This window comes from Triticum aestivum, chromosome 3B (genome assembly GCF_018294505.1).
Source record: "Triticum aestivum cultivar Chinese Spring chromosome 3B, IWGSC CS RefSeq v2.1, whole genome shotgun sequence".
NCBI lineage: Eukaryota > Viridiplantae > Streptophyta > Magnoliopsida > Poales > Poaceae > Triticum > Triticum aestivum.
In genome coordinates, this window is record NC_057801.1 from 449081423 (window position 1) to 449098279 (window position 16857).

General features: G+C 48.0%; 1 protein-coding gene across 1 annotated transcript; it reads right to left on the reverse strand.

The window, feature by feature from the left end:
* Positions 1–397: 397 nt before the first annotated feature.
* Positions 398–2292, reverse strand: LOC123067529 (serine/threonine-protein phosphatase 7 long form homolog). The gene is made up of 6 exons (XM_044490285.1): positions 1903–2292; positions 1547–1828; positions 1262–1467; positions 920–1178; positions 683–781; positions 398–598 (listed from the first exon to the last, which is right to left on the reverse strand). The coding sequence occupies exons 1-6, from the start codon at positions 2290–2292 to the stop codon at positions 398–400; spliced, it is 1437 nt and encodes a 478-aa protein (XP_044346220.1).
* Between the last annotated feature and the right edge of the window lie 14565 nt (positions 2293–16857).

Here is a 16857-nt window from a genome sequence, read left to right on the forward strand (position 1 = left end):
ATGGAAAGAGACTACACCAAGTTCATCGAAACAAACTAGAACAAGCTCATTGAAACAAACTACAACAAGCTCACTTCTTCCTTCCTCTCTTCACGATATCTGCAAGTGTATGCTCCTCCTCTTCGCTAGCCTCATGCTCCTCCTCTTCGCTAGCCTCCTCCGCCTCCGCATCATTGTTGGACTTATATCTTTGCATTCCCGTAGGCATAAATTGATGAGGATACTCCGAACTATGGAATTGAGTGTTCCATATCTTCTTTCTACCTTTCTGGCCTGGTGTCTTAGCTATTGCTTTGCCTTTTTTAGAGCGGGCATTGCCTTGTGTCGGTTGTGTAACCTGTGATGGTTGTGGAGCATCAACATCATACTCATGATCCTCTTGATGTGTTGCATCATACTAATGCTCATCATAATGTGTTGGCTCCTCTTGATGTGCTGGCTCCTCTTCATTGACCTCCTCCTTTATGTCCTCTTCGTTCTGGACATAATGCCGTTTATTAGCTCTGGCGGCGCGGCTACCAGGTGCATACACGTCGCTGGACTGAGCACCATGGCAAGAAAGCATAGCTGCCATCTTATGGAACCGCTTCTTGAACTTCTGCGACAACACAAAATATGCTATGATATGAGATGCAAATAACTAATCCGCGAAAAGAAACTTTTATAATATATTGCGACTAACCTCCATCGTGCTCCTAAGAGTCCTCTCAGATAATGCACCACCAGGTGGATGACTCAGTGCAACATTGGCATCGTTGACGCACAGAAGCAACTCTCTGCCCTGCAATTCATGAACACACCAAACTTATGTATTTGAAAGAAGACAACATGATGCAAGTATGTTAGAATCGGTCAAACAGGCTACCATTTCGTCATGCATCGGTGCATAGTCAACGTGAGCCCCTCTGGTGTCTCTCACAGCCGTGTTGAAGGTTTGGTAACCTTGTGCAGTCTCCGGGTCTTCAGACACCAACTCCGACCACTCCTCATGAGTCCAACCAGGCTTCAGCTTCAACCGGTAACGATCCGCATACCACACTTGATACTTCTGATATGCTGACTGATTGTGAGGTCTATTCTCTGATTGCACTAACGTGTCTTTTTGATTCCAAATTTCTATCCACGCACGGTGTTTGTTTGCCCAATCCGATATATCCTGATTGTTCCTTCGATCGAACCTACAAATGATGCACGGGACAAAGCATTAGCAAACATTGACTTATTCAATGATCCACTACATACTCAAGGCATGCTTGCTTACCGATGCAGAGATAACATTTCCTCCTTGCTCTCCTCAATTGGAATACCTTGTCTTCTTCCAAATTGTCCTGCCACACGGTCTACAAAGTGCCACTCGACTGCGAAGAAGCATATCATTGGGCACCTCGCCCGCCAAAGATGGCTATCACGCGTGCACATCTCATTAAGATCAAAGTCACGATCTTCCACATAAGGCAACCAATATACCTGCAAAACAAAAAGGTACATTGTTAGCTACATAAGTTTCATTATTGACTAAATTTTATCTCATCGAACTTCTCAAAACCTGCTCAGCAGTCAAGGTGTCCAGCTCGTTCATATAGCACTTGTATCGCACATGCGAGCTTCCTGTGTAGACTGTTACTTGTTCCCAATAGTAAGCAAGCGTAGGGCGCCGATATGGATCATCATCATGCAACCCGTCATGATTACCCCGTGGGTTTGCCATGAGGGGGTTCTTGAAATCGGGCCGTCCAACCGGGATCCGCTCCCACATCCACACGGATAGGCTCCAAACAAACCCAGACAATGAGGATGTATCTCCCTTCCTCCGACACGCCAAGTCAAGCTGCAATCACACAAACATGTTAGATATGGAGGCGCATGACAAATGCAAGATAAATGGTTGCAAATATCTCTTACCTGACGATACAAATATGCTAGTGCGGCCGAACCCCAGCTATACTGGGTATCCCAGTTATTGAGTAGCTCCAAGAACATCCAGAGGGCTGAGTTCCCGATTGCATTTGAGAAGACTACCTTGGTTAGTACATACCAAAGATAGGCCCGCGCGTACTGTTGCACAACCACGTCATTGGCACCCTGAGGGCACGGATTGGTGTCTCCTCTGACTAGTTTTAGCCAAGAATGCCTCACTCTCGCGGTATCGGCCTTGCCTTCTTGAGGGTCGTCGGGCTGAACACCAATTAAAATGCCTGTCCGTTCTCGCCAATTAACGACGCTGACACGACCGGTAACAGCTTGTCCGTCGATAGGAAGACCGCTTATCATAGCCATGTCCTCTAGGGTCATTGTCAGCTCCCCACATGGAAGGTGGAATGAGTGAGTCTCCGGCCTCCAACGATCCACAAGTGCGGTCAACGCCGCGTGGTTCACGGTGGAGCGCGTCGCTTAAACTGCAACACGAATGGGAGAAGACCCAATCTCCGAATATAAGGCTCGTACCGCGGGTCGTAAGTAAAGCCATCAGCGGAATGACCCCTCATGCGCATAGCAACTACATGCTGCAAATAAAGTGATGTTTTGATCAATACAAGAACATAAATGAGAAATAAAGAAATTTGACAAGTCTTGCTTCTTACATTTTTATTCTCAATGGCACGAGCACGATGCTCCTTATCCCACTCATCGATTAATCCGGCATACCAAGGTCCATCATCATCCGCCATCCTACAAAACAAATCATAAACATCTATGAATACATGAACAATATAAAACAATACAATTTTCTTCTCCAAGTTATGCCATATGAACAAACCATTCTTCTCAAACATAACCACATCATTTTCTTCTTCTTCATATGCACACATAATTCTTCTCAAACATACCAACATCATCTCAATCAAATAAATTTGTCAAATAATATGGTGTCACATATGCAAATACATATCATCTAGAGTACCAAATTTCACCATATATTTTGCAAATATAGTATGCCAACAATAGGATTATATACACATACACACATCATCTATCAAACCAAATTATCAAACAAGTCTATTTTACATACAAAAATCATGTATTCATCACCCCTCTTAGTTCAAAAAAAAAAACCTATGGACAACATATACACAAAACGGAATTGATTTTGCCTACATGTTCAACTACACATCATCTACTGCCTACCAAATCATCTATCAACTACAAACAATTTCCTAAAACAAAAAAAACCATCTACTCATCTAACATCACCTAGTGTTGAATAATGCATCCAACAAGAGAGGGGAAAACCAAAACAAATTGGAGGGAATAGCGGAGAATACCTCAAGGATGCTTGGGGGGTCAGATCCACAAATTTGGGTGGAGGATGGAGTAGATCAAGGGGGGGTTTGGTGTGAGGGAGAAGAGGGGCGAGAGAGAGAAAGCTCTCTGTTCTTCGGCCGCCAGGGAGAGAGGTTGGGGATGAGTGGGCTGGGCCCTTGGGGTTATCCAGTTACCAGGGCCAGACGCCAGAGTCCTTGGCGTCTGGCCCCTTTGCCACGTCGGCAGGTCAACGGGCAAGCGGGCAGTGCGGGCCAGGGGCCAGACGCCAGGGCCCCTGGCGTCTGCTTCGCAACCCAGACGCCAGGGATGTTGGCGTCACCCAAAAAGGTCAGAAACGATTTTTTTTTTGAAACAAGGTCAAATTGAAATTTTGTTAGCCTTTTAGATCATAACCGTGATTTTGTTCCGGTACGGCGGCCTCGCGGCCGGCGCGGTGCGGTGCGGGCGCATTTAAGGCGTCGGAGGGTGGTGGCAGCGACAGGTGAGGTAGCTTGGTGGGTGCGCGCACCTGCTTTTTGTTTCGGTCCAGCCGGGGACTGCGACGCCCTGCCGCTGGTCGGTCTCTGGTCGGGCTCCAACCTCTCTCTACGTACCACCGTTCTTGCCACATGACACGTTTTAGGATTTTCAATCAGGAGATGATGCACTTGCGGGACTGTTAAAATCTCCGTGCCGTACTACGGACTGCTCATTAGCGTCATTCATAGATTTGGTTTGAGTTCGTATTATGTGTTAAGCACAGCAAGTTGGCTTCGATCTGGTTAAGCAAACCGTGGTCCACAAACTTTCAGTCCTAGAACCGACCTATGGTTGGATGGTTAGAGTGACACTGGTATCCCCAACCACTCAGAGTTCAAGTCTGGTGCTTGCATTATTCCTAGATTTATTTCAAGATTTCTGGCGATGCGTTTTCAGTGGGAGGAGACGTTTCCGTCGACAACGAGGCGCCTAGGTGACTTTGTAAATCTCCAGATGATATGTCGGTTCAGTCTCTCGAAGATGCTCATGGGGGTAGGATGTGCGTGTGTGCGTTCATAGGGGTGAGTGTATGCGTGTATGTATGAGCGCTTGCGTCTGTACTGTGTTAAAAAAACATCAGTCCTAGTTTAGTCGGCTTGATTCGCATCTAACTAATGACGACTCCAACACGGCGACCCAATCCATCCGTGCATGTCTATTTCGGTCGAAACGGACCAAAGCGCCTGCCCAACGTGCGGACCAAACCTAAACCGCGTCCGTTCGGTGTCTATCTAGATGCATTTCAGGTCCAAATTTGCGTCTGCTTTTCGTCCACGCGGACACGAAATGGACACGGCGCGCGTCCTCTCGGCGTCCGCCGCGGCCTCACCTGTCGGCCGCCAGCTACCGTCCGCAGTCATATTAAACGTGACCACCTACTTCGGGCCCGCCTTGCAGTGGGTGGAAGCGCCATGTGGCCGTCATTTTTAATGCAAGCGTGCGCGCGGGGGGGGGGGGGGGGGGGCTCATCCACTTCTATCCCCCATCCATATCTGGCTACGCTTGCCCCCTCGCTGGCGACCAGAAACCGTAGCGCATCATGGGCTTCTTCGACGGGAAGGGCGAAGGGAATTTCAGCGCCGACGCGAGCCCTTCTCGCGCGCCGTCTCCTCCGCCACTGCCGGCTCAACGCGGCGGGCCACCGCGGGAGCGGGAACGACTGTACGTCCTAATCCATCATGTGCGGTGGCACTTGCAGTACCGCCGGCCCCTTCGATATCCAAATGTCAGCCTGCCGCACGGTGACACGACTGGCATCTGGACCCGCAACGAATCTCCATTCCAACGGTACCACGCATGGCGAGGAGGTTCGCTGGCGCTGCGAGCCCCTTACGCTGGAGCAGCGCGCGGTGCATGCCTACACGCCGGACTGCCCCAACTGGGAGCGTTGGTTTGCATTAGAGCATGAGGAGGAGTGCCGACGCGGCGTGCACGTCGACCACGCCGTTCCCCCCGCCCCTAGAGGTCTTGCTTGAGGAGGAGGCGGAGGCCACGTTCCAAGTTGCGGTCGAGGCGGCCCTGCAGTGCGCGCTCTAGGAGAGCCGGCGGAAGGAGGACGCGTAGTGGGACGACCTGGAGCAGGCCCTCGCCTTGCCGGCGGCGGGGGACTCCGTCCATGCTCCCCTATACGTCCCGCCACCGCCGCTGACGCCTCCTGTCATCGAGCCGAAGGCCGAGCTGGAGCCCGAGCCCACACCCATGCCCGCACATAAGCGGTTGTCGCCGCCGCCCACTTGGCCCGAGGAGTCCTACTTGTGGAGTGACGAGCTCCACGAGTGGGTGCCTCCTGTCCACTTCACCACGAGGCCAGAGGAGGAGGTGGCCCACCTGGAGCGTTGGAATGCGCATTGGCTCATGAAGGAGAAGGCCGATGATGAGCGGCTGATACTCTGGGCGCGCGAGGAGGAGGAGGAGCGCACCCTCCGCGCCGCTGCAGACGCCGGAGGACGCTACCTTGGCGGCGTGGCAGAGTGCGTTAGGGTTGGCTAGGCTGCTGCCCGCCTTCATCGACCTCACCAACGACGACGAAGATGGCAAGGGCGAGGCCTTGGGCAGCGTGCAGGTGTGGACTTTTTTAGTGTTTACGCCAGCAATTGACTGGCCATTTATGTTTAATTAAATTTATTTCGGCCGCATGTTTTCGAAAGTTTTTTGTGACACATGCAAATATGGGTCTGCCACCCAGTGGGCATAGTGGCCGACCCGAATAAAAAAGCGGACGCGCTCGTCCACTTGGCCAACCAAAACAGACAAAAAGCAGACAAAAGATGCGTTCGTTTGGGTCGCCGCATTGGAGTTGCCCTAAATTACCCAAATATTGCGACATCATTCATTGTCTGACAACCATTGATACGTCTCGAATGTATCTATAATTTTTGATTATTTCATGCTGTTTTATTATCAATCTTGGATGTTTTATAATCATTTTATATCATTTTTTGGTACTAACCTATTGACATGGTGCCAAGTGTCAGTTGTTGTTTTCTACATATTTTGTACATCACAGGAAATCAATATCAGATGAAATCCAAATGCCATGAAGCTTTATGATGATTTTTATGGGCCAAAAGGAATAAGTTGGGCCCTGGTTGCACCTGGGGGGAGTCCCGAGGAGGGGACAACCCACCAGGGCACGCCAGGAGGCCCAGGCGTGCCCTGGTGGGTTGTGCCCACCTCGGGTGCCCCCCGGACCACCTCTTTGCTCTATAAATACCCCAATATTCCAGAAACCCTATGGGAGTCGATGAAATATTCATCCAGCCGCCGCAGAGTCCAGAACCACCAGATCCAATCTAGACACCATCACGGAGGGGTTCACCACTTCCATTGGTGCATCTCTGATGATGCGTGAGTAGTTCTTTGTAGACCTTCGGGTCCGTAGTTAGTAGCTAGATGGCTTTCTCTCTCGCGCAAATTCTCAATACAATGGTCTCTTGGAGATCCATATGATGTAACTCTTTTTGCGGTGTGTTTGTTGGGATCCGATGAACTTCGAGTTTATAATCAGTTATATCTTTTTCTATCCATGAAAGTTATTTGAGTTTCTTTGATCTCTTATATTCATGATCTCTTATAGCCTCGTATTTCTTCTTCGATATTTGGGTTTTGTTTGGCCAACTTGATCTATTTATCTTGCAATGGGAAGAGGTGCCCGGTAGTAGGTTCGATCTTACGGTGCTTGATCCCAGTGAAAGAAAGGGAACCAACACGTATGTATCATTGCTACTAAGGATAAAAAGATGGGATCTATATCTATGCAATAGATAAACGGATCTTGTCTACGTCATGTCATCGTTCTTATTGCATTACTCCGTTTTTCCATTAACTTAATATACTAGATGCATGCTGGATAGCGGTCGATGTGTGGACTAATAGTAGTAGATGCAGGCAGGAGTCGATCTACTAATCTTGGATGTGATGCCTATGTAATGATCATTGCCTGGATATCGTCATAATTATTTGAAGCTCTATCAATTTCCCAAAAATAATTTGTTTACCCACTGTTTGCTATCTTTCTCGAGAGAAGCCACTAGTGAAACCTATGACCCCTGGGTCTTTTTTCTCATATATTTGCCTTGCGATCTACTTTTTCCTTGCGTTTATTTTCCGATCTATTAAACCACAAATACAAAAATACCTTGCTGCCATTTATTCTTATTTATTTAATTTGGCGTTCGATCTATCAATCTACTACAAATTCACCCACGTCCTTTGCCTATCTTGAGGCGCCGTACCCCGAAAGGGATTCACAACCCCTTTAACACGTCGGGTTGTGAGGTGTTGTTATTTGTGTGCAGGGGCTGTTTACATTGTGTTGCTTGGTTCTCCTACTGGTTCGATAATCTTGGTTTCATATCTGAGGGAAATACCTACCGCCGATGTGCTGCATCATCCCTTCCTCTTTGGGGAAATACCAATGTAGCTTCAAGCGACATCAAAAGGAATTTCTGGCGCCGTTGCCGGGAAGGATCTTCAACATAACCAGGTTCCTAATCACAAATCTCATCTCCTTGCAATTTACATTATTTGCCATTTGCCTCTCATTTTCCTCTCCCCCACTTCACAAAATTTTGCCGTTTTATCCGCCTCTCTTTTTTTGTTCGCTGTTTTCTTGTTAGATCTATCCTTTGCTTGCAATCATGAGTGATTTTGTTATGGCACCAACAGATGATGGCCTAACTCCTAAATTTGGACGTACGGGCAATCTGGATGCTAAAAGTTTTATCTTGGGGCAAGGGAATGTTATGGGAAAATATCGTATTCAAGAATTTTTCAATTGTGTTGGGAATCCAAGTCTTGATGATGCTCCTATACTTAAAACTACTAGATCTTATGCGGATGCTATTTCAGCACTAGTTCTGAAACTTGAAAGTAAATTTATTCGTACCCATCCTACTTTGCAAAGATTGTTTTTGAGCTCCCCGACATAAAGAATCATAGGGCCAAAAAGTTGGCCACTCTCGTTCTTATAAATGAATTTGACTACATAATATGGGAAGCTAGGGAAATCTTTGATTTTTATGGTATGAATTGTGAAAAACCCGTGATTGATGAAATTCTTTACAATAGTGATTATGAACTAAGGCATTTGTCTATGGATAATAAGATATTTGACGAGAATCTAAAAAAGGAAGTCCCCGTTCTATATATAATCCAACAAGTTTTTAATAATGTTAATCAACACTACTCTTGGATTGTTGCGGGTAATCAAAGGGGTTATGATGAAAACCAACTAAGAAATGCTAAAGTTTCCATTGATAATATGTTTTATGTTGTGTTTACAAAACCCCATGATGAAAATACCTCTAAAAAATTAAGAAGAAAAAGGACGACAAAACTTAGATCCTTGCTTTATGCCTAGCAAAGGGCGTAAAACTATAGCGCTTGTTGGGAGGCAACCCAATGAATAAAATTTATTTTTGCCTTTTGCTTTCTGTTCTTGTGTGTTAAAACAATTATGCTACTAGTATGAATGTGTTTTTTGTGTGTTAATTAGTGTTTGTGCCAAGTAAAGCCTTTAGGATCTTCTGGGGTGATAGTTGTTTGATCTTGCTGAAAAAGACAGAAACTTTGCGCTCACGAAAATAATTCTCATAAATCAAATAAAAGAGCTTTTTCCCTGATTCTTTTTGCAGAAGATTAATATACAAATTACGCTGGTCTTTGTAATTTGGTAGAATTTTTGGAGTTCCAGATTACTACAGACTATTCTGTTTTGACAGATTCTGCTTTCTTTGTGTTGTGTGCTTATTTTGATGGCTCTATGGTTTTCTTTGATGAGTTTTTGCCATAGAAAAGTTGGAATACAATAGATATAATACAAAAACAAAATATGAGTTGGTTTTACACAACACTTATAGTAGTGGTTTGCTTTCTTTTACTAACAGATCTCACAAGGGTTTTGTTGAGTTTTGTGTGGTTGAAGTTTTCAAGTTTTGGGTTATCTTACGATGGATGGAAGAAGGATAGAAGAGCCTAAGCTTGGGGATGCCCCGGCATCCCAAGATATTATCAAGAATGAGTAGTCAACTAAGCTTGGGGATGCCCCGGAGTGGCATCCCGTCTTTCTTCTAACGACCATCGGTATTTTACCCGAGGTTATATTTTTATTCGTCACATGATATGTGTTTTACTTGGAGCGTCTTGTATGATATGTGTCTTTGCTTGTTTTATTTTGTGTTTTAAGTCATCGATCCTTGCTCGACACACCTATTTGAGAGAGCCAAAATTATGTCATGACTTGTTAGAATTGCTCTCTCTGCTTCACTTAAATTTTTATGAGCAATGGACTTGCTCTAGTGCTTCACTTATATCTTTTTGAGCACGGTGTGCTTAGTATTTTTGAAGAAATGCTCTCTTGCTTCACTTAGATTTATTTGAGAGTTAGTAAAATTTTGAAGAAATTTTCTCTTGCTTCACTTAAATTATTTTGAGAGAAAGAAAATATATTATGCTCATTGTCGGTGTCAAAACCGGCGGATCTCGGGTAGGGGGTCCCGAACTGTGCGTCTAGGCGGATGGTAACAAGAGACGAGGGACACAATGTTTTACCCAGGTTCGGGCCCTCTTGATGGAGGTAAAACCCTATGTCCTGCTTGATTGATATTGATGATGTGGGTATTACAAGAGTAGATCTACCACGAGATCAAGGAGGCTAAACCCTAGAAGCTAGCCTATGGTATGATTGTTGTTCGTCCTATGGACTAAAGCCATCCGGTTTATATAGACACCGGAGAGGGCTAGGGTTACACAGAGTCGGTTACAATGGTAGGCGATCTACATATCCGTATCGCCATGCTTGCCTTCCACGCCAAGTAAAGTCCCATTCGGACACGGGACGAAGTCTTCAATCTTGTATCTTCATAGTCTTGGAGTCCGGCCGATGATGATAGTTCGGCTATCCGGACACCCCTAGTCCAGGACTCCCTCAGTAGCCCCCGAACCAGGCTTCAATGACGACGAGTCCGGCGCGTATATTGTCTTTGGCGTTTGCAAGGCGGGTTCTCCTCCATATTCCATGTGTTTGCCGAACAGTGTCCGGTTTCCTTATAAATGTTGCGCTCCTTGGCTTCTACGTCCAATAATGGCCCTCTTCCACGTGTCGTATGAATGCGAAAAACCAGGGTATTTTTACATTTTACCCCCTAGCTGCGCGAATAAGCTGCCTATAAGAGAGGCGAGGATCCAGATCCGAATCACACCATCCTCCTTCCGCAAGTTCTCATCGAAGTGCATCCGACAAAAATCCATTCCAACATGGACAGTCGACGCGGCTCCTCCTCTCGCGCTCCCAGTCCTCAGCTAGGAGATTGGAGGAGATGTTCGGTCCCGCATAGCGAGTTAGTGACGCTCCAAGCAGAGGGATACCTTCCCCCAGCCTTTATGGTTCCGGTTTGAGCCGGACTGGCCACCTACAAGGGTGGGAAGCAGGCGGAGAGCGTCCCCAATCCCTCCAAAGGAGAGCGGGTATGCTTCGTCCCCTACGTAATAAGGGGACTCGGATTTCCCATACATCCATTTCTCCGGGGGCTCCTGGAGTTCTATGGACTCCAACTTCACCACCTCACACCTGCCTCCATCTTGCACATTGCGGGCTTTGTAGCTCTTTGCGAGCTGTTCTTGGGCATCGAGCCCCATTTTGTGTTGTGGAAGAGATTGTTTTGCCTCGTACCCCGTTCTCATGAGGGGTCGATATATCAAATGGGTGGAGCCGAAATATGGCGCATCACTAGGACCGGATATCTATCCTGAACCCCGAAGAAGGCGTCCGAAGACTGGCCTTCGGAATGGTTCTATATGGAAGACGCCCCGCTGCCGGATCCAATTCGGATCGGCCTCCCGGAGTTTAGCAACGCTCCTATGAGAAAACGCCCGAGTTGGCGCCCGCGGAGCCCTCAACAACATATTTCGAAAAGATAAGTAGTTTATGAAGTGCGGCGTGTGCGTTTAGTCTGACAATAATATTGCAGAGGGTGCCGGACTAGATCCGGACAAGCAACATCTGCTGCACTAGCTGAAGGCGGGCGAGAACGTGCTTATGAGGGTGCAGCAGGAGAAGAACAAACTCCAAGATGCCAACACCCAGCTGGGCGAAGAACTAAAAGATGTTCGGGTCCAGTTGTCTAACTCCGTAAAGGAGAATCGGCGGCTTCGTCGCGACATTTACAGTAAGTGCTTGAGCAAACTCTTTTGAAAAGAAGAGTTCGGCGAGGAAGTCGATTGACAGAAATGTGTCTGTAGGTGTGCTCACGGGTCGTCCGGCGGAGGAAATGCCTGGTTCCACGGGTGACCTTCTTCCCGAGCTGCTGCAACTGCACGAACATGTCCGGCAGGCGATGAGCGGCGTCGTTCAGGCCTTATGGCCTTCCGTCTCCCTACCCGAGGGTCTTGGAGGGCTTGCTGAGAAGCTTCAGGGAGTACGGCAGCGCTTCCGTCTGTGGAAGATATCGGCATGCCGTCAAGGCGCCAGGGAGGCCTGGGCCATGGTGAAGACGCGGTACACGAAGGCTGATCCAAACCACATGGCCGAGGTCGGACCTGTGGGGCCCGATGGGAAGGTGATCCCCGTGAGCCTGATGTACGGCCAAGTAGAGTTGGCCGCGAAATATTCCCAACGGGACTGTAAACTAGACAACCTGTTAGATGGGATTGAAGAGGAGTACAATCAGTTAGTTTGACGATGTAATTTAAAATGACATGTAAAATGCCTTCTAGCCGGATTGTAGATCGTTTGTCTTTGCGGACCTTTTTGCTTCAACCTCGGGACCCAACAGTCTGGAGTGTGTCCGAATACCCTCACGGTTATACAAAAACCGGGGCATGCATGGAGACCAGGCGTAGGGGTCATAAGTGCTTTATCAGACAAGTGCCCAACTAGCTATGTTATATTACATGGTTAGTAAGAAACACCTTCCAGGGAGAATAGTTCCGTTAGGGGTTCCTTTCCCTGGGAGGCATGCTCTAAAGTGCATGTCCGGACTGCGAAAAGAGCAGAAAAAGCATCTGGGGGCAGATAAATAAATAAGTAATAAATCATCTTTCAAGTCATCGACCGTATATTCCCTTAAGAACGCTAGCCTTCGGCTTCACCCAGTCTGAGGTACACATCCGGCTGACCCGGTAGTAACAATCGCAGAGTTGCTCCCTTTACCTCCTAGCCGAACAATCGGGAATGTAGGGGTAAGCACAGGAGCCAGGCAACCCAGCTTGGCCAAAACTTAAGTCATATCGATGCATATAATGGTGAGTAAAAGGTACATGCGGAAGTATGACACCTGTGTTGGGCATTAAGCCCGCATAAATAAGCTTCTGTTAAAGAAGCCCCCAGGTATAACGAGTGTGAGTAGCACATCGAGTGTGTGCGAACAATGCGCAGATCAGCCCTCGAAGGCTTTTACTGAAAGAGGGAGGAAAAAGGAGGGAAACAAAAGACAGCGAAAAAAATATGAAAGGTGGACGGAGGAAGGTGACGAACTCTGAGTCCGGCGCTTAGGCGTAGAATCTTTGAAGACGGGCTGCGTTCCATGGGTTCGGCTCGAGTCGATTGTTAGATGCGTTGTGTAGACGGTATGCACCGCCGGTAAGGACTTGGTCGATGATGAAGGGACCTTCCCATTTGGGCTTAAGTTTGTCCTTTTTCTTGTCCGGCAGGCGTAGAACTAGCTCGCCAACATTGTAAGTTTTGGCCCGTACTTCTCTGCTTTGATATCTTCGAGCCTGCTGCTGATAGAATGCGGAACGGGATTTTGCCACGTCGCGCTCGTCCTCTAAGGCGTACAAACTGTCCTGCCGATCCAACTCGGCTCCCCTTTCTTCGTACATGCGCACGCGAGGTGAGTCATGAATTATATCACAGGGCAAAACTGCCTCTGCGCCGTATACCATAAAAAATGGTGTGAATCCGGTAGTGCGGTTTGGCGTGGTCCTCAGCCCCCAGAGTACGGAGTCGATCTCCTCTACCCAGTGCGTGTTAGATTTCGTGAGGGATCACACTAATCTGGGTTTAATGCCTCTCATGATTAGACCATTTGCTCGTTCGACTTGACCGTTAGTTTGAGGGTGATAGACTGAAGCGTAGTCGAGCTTGATGCCCATGTTTTTGCACCAGAGTTTAACCTCGTCGGCCGTGAAATTCGTGCCATTATCAGTGATGATGCTGTGGGGGACGCCAAAACGGTGTACTACCCCGGATATGAAGTCTATCATAGGTCCGGATTCGGCCGTTTTAACCGGCTTGGCCTCTATCCATTTGGTGAATTTGTCCACCATGACCAATAAGTATTTTTGCTTGTGGGTTCCCCCTTTAAGGGGTCCAACCGTGTCAAGCCCCCAGACCGTGAACGGCCAAGTGATGGGTATAGTTTTGAGGGCGGTGGGTGGCATGTGGCTTTGATTAGCAAAGAGCTGGCAACCAACGCATCATTGGACTAAGTCCTGAGCATCTGCCCGGGCTGTCGGCCAATAAAATCCTGTACGGAAGGCCTTGCCTACAAGGGCCCAGGCTGCGGCGTGGTGCCCGCCGAGTCCGGCGTGAATTTCAGCCAGGAGATTTCGCCCTTCATCTTCGGAGATACACCTTTGAAGGACTCCGGTTGTGCTTTTCTTATAAAGTTCTCCCTCATGGACCTTGTAGGCTTTAGATCGCCGAACTATGCAGCGGGCCTCATTTTGGTCTTCGGGAAGTTCCTGCCTAATTAAGTAGGCTAGGAATGGTTCCGTCCACGGGGCAATTACTGCCATTATTTTGTGGGCTGAAGGTGTTATTTCATTGGCTGAGCCACCGATTGTGTCAGAATGTTCCGTGTTGGGTGGTGCAGTTGGTTCTGGGTTGTTATTTCCAGACTCCTCTTCCCATAATACGGATGGCTTAAAGAGCCGCTCCAGGAAGATGTTTGGAGGGACGGCTTCGCGTTTTGCCAACACGTCTGCTGCCTGGTTATTATCCCGGGCTACATGGTGGAATTCGAGTCCTTCGAACCGAGCTGACATTTTTAGGACAACGTTACGGTAGGCTGCCATTTTTGGATCCTTGACGTCAAAGTCTCCATTTACTTGGGATATTGCAAGGTTTGAATCCCCGCGCACCTCTAGGCGTTGAATACCCATGGAGATTGCCATCCGGAGACCATGTAGAAGGGCCTCGTATTCGGCTGCGTTGTTGGAGTTTGTGTACATTATTTGAAGTACGTATTGGACTGTGTCTCCGGTTGGGGACGTCAAGACGACGCCAGCCCCCAAGCCAGCAAACATTTTGGAGCCGTTGAAATGCATGATCCAATTGGAGTATGCGCCGTACTCTTTAGGGAGTTCGGCTTTGGTCCATTCGGCGATGAAGTCAGCCAAAACTTGCGACTTTATAGCTCGTCGTGGTTTGTAGGTTATGTCAAATGGTAAGAGCTCAATGGCCCATTTTGCAATCCTGCCCGTCGCATCGCGATTGTTTATCATATCGTTGAGAGGTACTTCGGAGGCCACCGTTATGGAACACTCTTGAAAGTAGTGTCGCAGCTTCCGGGATGCCATGAACACCGCGTACGCTATTTTTTGATAATGTGGGTACCGGGACTTGCATGGAGTTAAGACAGTGGATACGTAGTACACTGGTTTTTGAAGAGGGGATTTGTGCCCTTCTGTTTCTCGTTCGACGACGAGTACCACGCTGACAACTTGATGTGTTGCCGCGATATATAATAACATCGGTTCGCCTAGGTTGGGCGCGGCTAGGACCGGATTTGTTGCCAATATGGCCTTAATTTCTTCGAGTCCGGCCGTGGCAGCATCCGTCCATTCGAAGTGTTCGGTGCGCCGGAGGAGGCGATAGAGGGGCAGTGCCTTTTCTCCCAAACGGGAGATGAAACGGCTTAGAGCTGCCATGCATCTAGTTAGTTTTTGTATTTGTTTGAGGTCTTTTGGGATATCCAATTGTGACAGAGCTCGGATCTTGGCTGGGTTTGCTTCAATTCATCTACCGGATACAATGAAGCCCAAGAGCTTTCCGGCTGGTACGCCGAAAACACATTTTTTCGGGTTGAGCTTAATGTCGTATGCTCGGAGGTTGTCGAATGTAAGCCTCAAATCGTCTACTAGAGTTTCGACGTGTTTGGTCTTAACGACCACATCGTCTATGTATGCCTCCATTGTTTTGCCTATCTGGGTAGCCAGACATGTCTGAATCATGCGCTGATATGTTGCGCCGGCGTTTTTGAGTCCGAAGGGCATTGTGTTGAAGCAGAATGGTCCGTATGGAGTAATGAATGCCGTTGCGGCCTGGTCTTTCTCCGCCATCTTGATTTGATGGTATCCGGAGTATGCATCGAGGAAGCACGATGAATCGTGCCCTGCGGTAGCATCGATGATTTGGTCGATGCGGGGGAGGGGGAAAGGATCCTTTGGACATGCCTTGTTAAGGTCTTTGAAATCGACACAAAGGCGCCAGGATTTGTCCTTTTTTGGTACCATTACCAGGTTTGCTAGCCAGTCCGGATGTTTTATATCTCTGATGAATCCGGCTTCTAAGAGTTTGGCTAGCTCCTCTCCCATTGCCTGTCTTTTGGGTTCGGAAAATCGCCGAAGAGCCTGTTTGACTGGCTTGAATCCTTTTAGGATATTTAGGCTGTGTTCTGCCAGCCTGCGTGGGATTCCTGGCATGTCTGAAGGGTGCCAGGCAAAAATGTCCCAATTTTCCCGAAGGAATTCTCGTAGTGCGGCTTTTACATCAGGGTTTAATTGTGCCCCAATGGAGGCCGTCTTTGTGGGGTCCGTTGGATGGACCTGGAATTTGACTATTTCGTCTGCTGGTTTAAAAGAGGTGGACTTAGATCTCTTATCGAGTATCACATCGTCCCTATCCACCGTGGAGCGCAGCGCAGTGAGTTCCTCTGCCGCTAGGGCTTCGGATAGTGCCTCTAGGGCTAGTGCGGCTGTCTTATTTTCAGCGCGGAGTGCTATATCTGGATCACTGACAAGAGTGATGATTCCATTGGGCCCGGGCATATTAAGCTTCATGTACCCGTAATGGGGTATAGCTTGGAAAATTGTGAATGCCTCTCGCCCTAACAAGGCGTGATATCCGCTGCCGAACGGGGCCACTTGGAACGTGACCTCCTCGGACCTGTAATTGTCCGGTGAGCCGAACACTACATCTAGTGTGATTTTTCCTGTGCAACGTACTTCCCAACTAGGGATTATTCCTCTAAAGGTTGTGCTGCTTCGCTCAATGCGGCTCCAGTCAATTTCCATTTTTTGGAGGGTTTCCTCATAGATGAGGTTTAATCCGCTGCCGCCATCCATGAGTACCTTGGTAAGACGAAAGTCGTCCACTATCAGACTGAGGACCAATGCGGCTAGTGCTCGGGCTGTTCGGAATTTAGGTTCGTCGCTGGCATTGAAGGTGATAGTTGTGTCGCTCCATGGATTTGCTGTTGCTACTTGGTAGACTTCGGCGAGGCTGTGGATTGTTCGTTTCCGCATATTATTTGATGCGAAAGTCTCGAAGACTGTTAATACCGTACTAGTACTGTTGGGCTGGTTACCTGGGGCTAGAAAACCTTCGCCACTTTTGGCCACCTGCCGTAG